The sequence below is a fragment of the Xylocopa sonorina genome, chromosome 4 (genome assembly GCF_050948175.1).
Source record: "Xylocopa sonorina isolate GNS202 chromosome 4, iyXylSono1_principal, whole genome shotgun sequence".
Taxonomy (NCBI): domain Eukaryota; kingdom Metazoa; phylum Arthropoda; class Insecta; order Hymenoptera; family Apidae; genus Xylocopa; species Xylocopa sonorina.
Genome location: NC_135196.1, coordinates 11,886,206 through 11,894,744, shown reverse-complemented (window position 1 = coordinate 11,894,744; position 8,539 = coordinate 11,886,206). Strand labels below are relative to the sequence as shown.

The following is an 8,539-nucleotide window of genomic DNA, read 5'->3' as shown; positions in this document are numbered from 1 at the left end:
AAATAGGTAGAAAAATGGAATTCGATCGAGATAGCACGATACGACGCGAGACTTACCGCAGGTTCGAATTTGATTTTCGTTTAGTTCGATATTTCTCGTAGAATCGATCGATGCGAGCGTAAAGAAGAAACAGGATATTCTCTTTCGCCCCGCAGCTTTCTTTAGCTATCTCTGCTATACCCGGATCAAGTAGAAGATAATGAAAAAGAACTCGAAGTACCTTCCGATACGATTGTATAAAAGAAAAGTATTAAATCGGAATAAATATACGATTGTTACATTTGCAAGCTATCGGTCGCTGCTCTTTCATTTAAACACCGAATCTGCCCGTCTCGATTTTCACTTTTGGTTTCCACTCGAATATTACCAAGCTACGATCGAGATGATTTTATGTAAAAATATCCAAGCGTTTACTTGTACGTTCGAATAACTTTCAAGGTAAGTGTAACTCGAAATCGCACTCAGTGAGAAGTTTTACGAAATTGTTCTTCGATCATCAAACTCTCTCTCGATCGTAGACTAAAAGAAAGGTGATTAAAAATTGTACGAAGACTGGGGTACACCGAGAACAGCGAGAAAAGTATGAAATGAATATGAAACGTGTATCATTTATTTATTTCCTATAAACGACCAAGGGTGGGAACAAAACGAGAGGCAGAGAATTGAGGGGTGGAATGCTGGCGGATCGACCATTGCTTAAATGTACACACTATTTATTTCGAATGCATAATCGTACGGTTAACATACCTGGTTTCGCGTCTGGTTGATCAAAATCTTCCACTGGGATATAAATGATGAGTCGATCTCGTTCTTTTTTTCTATTTTTTTTTTTTTCCTCTTAATCGGATACTTAGTGGGATGGGGATTGGATTCAACTATAATTATAAATGTCGATATCTTTACGATGTACACACAACAAACGTTCAATTACTCTTGCTTCGCTCCGGCTCCTTATACGAATATAAATAATACCGACTTAAAAGCTACGTTACTTTTTTTTCTCTCTTAACGTTCCTCCGTTCTTCTTCTTTTATTCGCCTATAGAAGTTGCGTGTCTCTAAGAAACCGCGGTTTAAAAATCTCTGGGAGGCTCTCTTCGATCGCTAACGGGTTTGTTCACCGGTAATATCCTCCGCTGGCGTTTCTTCTCTTAGCTGCTACTGTTCGCGTATCAATGTATCGTACAATTGCATCCGTTTGAAAAATCGTCGCGCTATTTCTCTCCCTTTCCTCGAGTCGGATATGAATTCTCCATCCGCGTTACGATAAATAAAATTGCCGCCTGGGGACCGGAGAGATCCGCGACGGGACGGTGGCCAACGAAGAACGAGAAGAGAAGATCGCTTCCGTTGGCGAACGGAATGGTTTTCGTAGCGGACAGCTCGCGAGTTCGATTCCCGCTGCTCGACAATGTAACAACGTGTACCTCCGTCCTCTACGATTACTTAATTACGTGAATCCTTCTAATAACGTGGATGAAAGAAATTCTCGGTACCTAGTAGCTTCGTTACAAAGTAATCCTGTTCGATGGCGTCGTCATGGACCACCATGGAGAACGATTCGTCGGTCTCGACACGTTTACCATCGTTTCTGCCTACGTAGAAACGATTCGCCGTGTACTTCGCGACAGAGGCAAGAGGGAGAAGAGAGAAACCTCTGAGAAGAAGTGACCGTGCACGCGTCTCGAGAACCATCCATCTTGCTATACCAAAAACCAACAACAATTTGTTCTCGCTCGGATACTTAGTCGCAGACGGTTTTCATTCTCTTTTCGCTTCGACTATCTTGCACAACGTTCTATTCTGAAAACGCATCGTGTTTCACGGTAGATTTTGAAATTAAGGCGACTTTCGAATACGACGTTCAACGGATTGACCTTACTGTCGCACAGGAGGATCGTCGTCGCGCTGATCGAAAGGAGGACCGATTTTATTGGTCTCTGGTACAGCCAGAGAAAAATGATAGCGACTGGAAACGCGAAGAAGCTTCTCTCAAGTGTTATGGTTACAATTAAAGATAATTGTCGCATCTCGAAGATATCGTTTGGGCTAACTGTTTGCACGGTTTCTTCTCTAGATCGGAAGAGAATAGTCGAGCAGAATTTCTCGCTCGCGAATCCGCTTCACGGCGGTTCGATTTACGGTAGCTTCGATTCGCATGACTCGCGAGCAAGATTTATTGTATCCTGACTGTCTGTCGCCTCTCTCTTCTCCCTTTTCTCTACGACGTTTCTCCTGACATCGTTATCGTCGCCGTTGGCGTCTCTCCTTCCCTGTTTCCCCTCGAATCGACGATAGAAGAGCCGATCTCTTATCGAACAATTGCGACAACTGCCTTTCATCGATCTCGAACGTCTTCTCCTTGCGTTCTCTTGTATCTAACGTTTGTAAGACTAACGTAAGTCAAAGAAGCTCAAGCCTACGGAGAGGATGTCGATACCGATGACCACCACGGTCACTGTAGCCTTGGGGACCAGTACTGCGCCGCCATGTCCGGTGCTGGTTGACCAGGCACCGCGATCGGCACGCTTACGCCTGGCGATATCAAACCTGCAACATCGTTTCGTGATTATTTAACGTGACGATAGTTAACCGTGATTCAACGATCGTCTTCGACTGGCTATCGTTAACCCTTAGCGCTCCGTGCATTTTTCTACCGCTGCCCATCGATCATTCTGACACATTTTTTGTAGCCAAGTGTTCGAAAAGAAGTTTCATCTCGTCTGGAAAGAATTACGAGTGATCGTGCGAAGAAACGGAGCGCTTAGGATTAATACTTTGCGATCGGATGTCCTGTTTAACGTATCACTTTGGATATCTCTGAGAGGACATCGGAATTAATGAAACTTGTTCCATCGTAACTTTTTTGTGAACGCGGTTTTCTGTTGAGATTGAAATTTTCTATCGATGGTGATACGTTAGCGATAGAAGCAGTAACTATTTAGACGTGTTAACGTTCGAGAAGACCCAGAGTGCAAAGGGTTGAAGCTACTTCTCTACATCGCGGTTTATGTTAATACGACGATCTATGCTAGTTGTGAATGTCGGGGAGCAAGCAAGGTTTCGATCGCAATGAACGAAAGGGAATGGTAATCGCGTAATTATCAATTGTTTGCGTTCGCGTTGGCGTCCACGTTGATGCCGAACAAAGCGTTCGTTTTAATCAACGAGCGATCAATTAGTCCTTGTTAACTCGCGACCTTTTACGACCTAAAATGACCTTTCGCTGCGTCTCGTTAAACGTTCTACCTCACATTCTCTACCCAGTATATAGAAAAAATATAGTTCACCGTCTAAAAAAAAAAAGACACGGTAACCTTGAAACCTACGGATTTCTATCTACGACGAAACTACTTTCGTCGCGAAACTTTGTCGCTTCAAATAGAATTCTCATCGAAGAAAGAAGAAGAAGAAGAAGAATTATCTGAAAACTCGCGAGTGTAACACGCGAAGAGGGAGAGAAGAGGAGCTGGAGGACACCACGGCGGACGCAGATGCGAGTGTGATCCATTACCAGGGTCGCTAGCGTGTGTTATCCATGGTAGTCCGTCGGGTTAAAGTGCAAGCAGCGAGTGCAGTGAGTGCGGCGGACACTCACCGGTCGAGCTGGTGTTCTGGTTGTACTGGTTCAGGCCCGCGGTGTGGTACGGCTGGGTGGGGCTGCAGGTGGGCCTTGCCCCGTAGCCAAGATGAAGCGGCTCGTAACTCGGTGGACGGGCGACGCCGCAGGAGTAGCCGTTGTCGCGTTGCTGAAGACACGCGCCTGGACTCGGGCCCACGGTCATGCCTACGGTCATGCCCATGGGGCCCATACCGCCTCCGGTGGACAACGACGACATGCTGCTGGTGGTGTGCTGATTTTGCTGGCTGCCGCCGGACATCGTGAAGCTCGGCATGGACGTCATGGGGCTGAAAGTATCGATCGACGTCACTACCGTTGGACAGCAATTGGAAGTACTATAAAATGGACTCCCTACACCGTCACTCTACGTTGTCTTTTCTCCACGACCTTCCATTTCGAGGTCTCTCGATCTCTCAAGCTATATCCAATGATTCTCTGTTCGAAATTAACCGAAAGGTTGTCTTTTTTTTTTAAGGTAAAAGCAGGGAAACAAGCCTGCGTCGCGTCACTTGGACGACGCCACGAACAGTTCTCTTAGCGAGCAAGAGGATGCGAGCTTCGAATCCCATAGTGTATACGCTACTAATTTGGTAATTCGTTCGATTAACCGAACGATCGAGCGAATCGCGATTCCTCACCTGTACGAGTCAGGCATGCTGGGTATTCCGGGATAAACGGCGGTGGGCGCGAAACCATGGTGTATCCTAGGCGGAGAGGGCGGCGCTTGCGGTGGTGGTTGACCGGCCAAAATGCCCGAGGCTGGCGGCGGCGTCGGATGCCCAGCACCGACGAGGCTCACGCCGCCTGCGTGCTGTTGCTGTTGCTGCTGTTGCTGTTGCGACTGTTGCTGCTGTTGCTGTTGCTGCTGCTGCGGCGGCTGCTGGTGCTGCGGGTTGTCCCTCCGTTGCGTACGCAATTTCTCCTCGCGCCGCCACTTCGCCCGCCGATTCGAAAACCAGACCTGAGTTAGTGAACGAGAAGACAGACGAAGATACAGGTCAATCGCTAGGCTACAAGTTCCGCCTGATTTCAGCTCGCACGCGAACTTCTTTCGAGGTGCTGCCAACGATCGTCGCGTAACGATGCGTCTGCGATAAACGGATTTGTCGCGATAGCTTTGTCGATGGCAGCAGCTCCAGACTGTTTTCTTTTTCCCCGCGTTTTCTGTCGGATACGTATCCCTCTTTTTCCAGGACGAGTGTGTAATCGCGATGGACGCTAGTGCGTCGCGGGTAAATCGCAGATGTAGCACCAGCCTTATTAGTCGGAAATAGGTAGAGAGTAGCGTCGATCGCGCGTTGGTAGAAATATAGTAGTCACCTGTATTCGAGCTTCCGGCAGTCCGATCTTCCCGGCTAGTCTCTCCCTGGCGAAAACGTCCGGGTAGTGCGTCCTCTCGAATTCCTTCTCGAGCGCGTCGATCTGCTCGTTACTGAAGCTCGTACGGTTCCTTTGTAGCTTCCGTTTCAAGCGGAGACGCGCCTGATCGTCGTCCGTGCCCCCGGAGACGCTCCCCGCGTTGCTGTTATCACCGCCGCTGTTCGTCTCGTCCGAGTGTGCTCCTCCCTCGAGCTCCGCCACTGCAAAACCGAGCAACGATCGGCATTAAATCGTGAAATCGAGTCCAAAGCTCGCGCGCGACTTTCGAACGCGCGTACACGTTACGCGTTAGAATCGCTCGCTACGAAATCCAGAATTCCTCGAGGCCCACTTCGAACCGTTCTCAAGTCGCAACTTTCAAATCTCCCGTAAATTGGCTCCCAGAAGCTGATCGATCGAAGCGTCACGGCTTTTCCACCCTCCTCCGTTCGCGTTCACGTTCCTTTGCCGAGGGTCCTTCCTCGACGGAGCCCTTCGCCGGTTTTCTTATATAAATATCCGCGTGCGCGCATCGCATCGCGGGGCCCGTGTACCCACACGTACGCCTGTACATACTAAGCGACGGCAGAAACACACGCGAGGGGGTTGGGCAGAGGCAGCCGTTGCTGGGTGAACCTTATCGTCGGTTTCTGGGTGAGCGCGTCGAGGCGTCACTGGGTTTTGGCTCGGGCGACGAGAACTGCCTGCCGTACGGGAACCAGGGGGTGGCGCGGGGGTTGGGTAGAAGCTGGTGAAACGGTCGGGCAGGGACGAGCCGAAGGGGGATGCACGATAAGACGTCGAGCGTCCCCAGCGTCCCTGCTCTACCTACCATGATACGCCTCTGTCACCCGAGCAAAGTGCCACCCTTCTCTGTCTTCCTTCCTTCCTTCCTTCCTTCCTTCCTTCCTTCCTTCCTTTCACCCTCTCGCGTCCTTCTCCTCGCGTTCCGCTATTGCTACCTCTCCCTTTCTCATCCGACGCCTCTGCTACTTCTCTTTCCCTTTTTATCCGTCACTCTTATCTTTATCTGTCTCACCCTCTCGTTTCGACTCGCTCGTTCGCGGACTCTTCGCCTCTGTTCCTCTTCCAGGGGAGGGCACGAAGCGATAATCTTCGTTCCCGGGCTACTCGGGTCTCGTGACATTTTTAACGCGTTAATGGAAACCTGATAACAACTCTTCGATGGAGTCTGTTACCCTTCCGTGTTGGCTTCGCGCCCTCGACGTTCAGTGGATCTTCGGGACGGTCTCGACGATGTGGTTTTTAGCGTTTCGCGTAACATGGCGGCGAAACGCGCACGCGTTGCCTCGCGATTTATTTCTAGCGATGTGTATTAACCGTTTACCGCGAGGGACCAAAAGGCAGGCGATGGCTCTCGTAATGATACCGTCGAGGAAGCGAGAGAACTCGAGAGATAATCCGTAACTCCCTTTCATGGATGCGGTTAAGGTTCATCGTGGAGGCTGGCAGAGAGCCACGCTGCTATATACCGCTAAACTTCTCGTGGAATCGGAGGGCTGTTACACCACCAAGTTTCTGCTACAGGATGTAGAATGGAGAACAATGTGGAACTTCCTCCGCCTCCTTTCTCTTCCACGGTTCTCCCCTTCTCTTCCCGTTCCCCGGCAGCAGCCACCGCTGGTTAGCCCTGTGTACTTTCTTACTTTTCCCTCGTTCTCCGTTACCCTCGTTTCTCTTTCTCCCGTACGCGCGCGGTTTACACTCGGTTTGCCCCAGTTTTTCTCGGTTTCGTTCCACTAATTGTCTCCCCGCATTTTTCTCTCGCTCGTTTCTCGCTCGAATTCCGCGTTTCCTTTCTTCTCACATTTTCAGACCTTCTACCGTTTGTACTCTATTTTTTTCTTCCACTATCGCAAGGTACGTTGTATATTTACGCGAAGAATTGTTCATCGAATGTAAATTTTGTATCGCACCGAATACTGTCTTCTCGTTTTATCGAGAAGATGCTGATACGTTAACAGAAACGCGAAAACGAAGTCGGCCATCGCGCTTGAACGGGCTCGAACCCGGGTTGGCGGGATAATGCGTTGAACGACGATACGGGAGATCTGGTCGGGGCGAAAGACGAAGGGCAAGCGCAACGATGGATGGAACGGATTCCCCTCCGCCAAAGCGCGCATTCTCTTTTCCTTTCGTTTCGTCCCCGCCTCTGAACAGAAGCCGTGTCATCCGATCGCGTGAAATTACCGCGATCACAAAAACGCACGAGTTTATATACCCTGAGCGAGAGAGAGAGAAAGAGCTGCTTGCTATATTTTCGAGAAATACACAGCAGCGATTAAAAACCAGTCTAAGAGACCTTGGAATGCCGTCAACGAGTCGCGGTTGGTCCATGAGATTTCGCGTAGACGCGGACGAAGAGGGCGAAAGAATAATGAGGGCTCGTAAACCGCGAGTAGGGTAAGCGCGATCGTTCGCAAGGCCGTTAAAACATCGGCTCTAACCCCGTGGATCCGAGGAACCGAAGTCGCTGCAACCTGGAGCGTTGGAAAGAAAAGCTGCCGTTTAATGGCCGCTGGCGTACGAGTGGCGAACGGCATTATTAACGCCGATAATGGCCGGCCTGGCGCACTTAGCTAAACGTCGCCACTTCGACGCGGGGGGAATTTTTTCCATCGCACTCGAACGCGCCGTGCCCGCGGTGTTACAATACGCGACGAGGAGCTCTATTGGCGGCTGGTGTACAGTTTTACTATTATCCTTGAACCACGAGGAGTCCTCGAGGCTCGATCGCGGTTACGTCGAACAGCTTGAACGATTTTTAAAAGAACTCGACGAGTCGGAGAAACGGAGACGCGGCGACAATGGAATCTCTTTTCCCCGTGCCCTCGACTTTCGACAGGAAACAATGCTACACTTTGGGTAACGCAATAATGGTGCGGTTGGAAACGGTGCGTGGCTCACTCGTGGCTAAACCGATTGTGTTACCATTCGAGGAAACGAGTACGTTCGACTCGATACGTCGCGAGTCGGTTTGTATACATTTCGTGGGGTGGTTTTTGTTCGCTGCGACCGGGGTCGATGGGTGGTAAGTGGCCAGCGAAGTGGCGAACGCGATCTTCAAGTGCCACGGTCGTTTCATTCAAACGGTTTTTAATACACTTTGGTTAATCTCGCCTCGTTCGCTCTCTTTGTCCGATAATAGCCCGGTTGTCGTTCGATTTTTTTAACTATTCCTCGTCCCATTACTGGCACCTACTGAAACTTATCGAGCGCGTTTCCTTAAACGTTCACCTCGATGACCTACTAACCCATCCGTTTTACTCGCGTTCCTTGGAACCGGTTACAGATGCGCTGGTACAAAAGTGCTCCTCGATCGGACGCGGTAAACGTACGCGAATGTGCCGGCTCGAGCACGATCCCTCTCCGCGAACCTCCCTCGATCCGCTGGATCAACCCCTCGGTCCGCACCCCTCCACGATCCGTCTCGTCCATTCTTTTTCCGGGCAGCTCGGTGAATGGCCGTTACTAACGCATCATGGCTGGCCATTGTCACCGACTGGCTTTTCTACTCGATTTCAAAATGATAATCGCG

The 8,539-nt window shown here is 50.0% G+C and overlaps 1 protein-coding gene and 1 long non-coding RNA gene across 5 annotated transcripts in view; one reads left to right on the top strand and one right to left on the bottom strand.

Moving 5' to 3' along the window:
- LOC143423012 (uncharacterized) overlaps window positions 1–8,539 on the top strand; it is a 76,620-nt gene that overhangs the window by 15,414 nt on the left and 52,667 nt on the right. The window lies entirely within an intron of this gene.
- LOC143422984 (paired box protein Pax-6) overlaps window positions 2,336–8,539 on the bottom strand; it is a 58,320-nt gene continuing 52,116 nt past the window's right edge. For 2 of the 4 annotated variants that reach the window (XM_076894007.1, XM_076894008.1), the window contains exons 7-10: window positions 4,942–5,201; window positions 4,260–4,582; window positions 3,598–3,908; window positions 2,336–2,549 (exon numbers count right to left, since the gene is read on the bottom strand). In XM_076894007.1, the coding sequence (XP_076750122.1) occupies window positions 2,455–2,549; window positions 3,598–3,908; window positions 4,260–4,582; window positions 4,942–5,201 (989 nt within the window). In that variant the 3' untranslated portion in view covers window positions 2,336–2,454. The remainder of the gene's footprint in view (window positions 2,550–3,597; window positions 3,909–4,259; window positions 4,583–4,941; window positions 5,202–8,539) is intronic. The other 2 variants (XM_076894011.1, XM_076894009.1) reach the window with 2 other exon arrangements.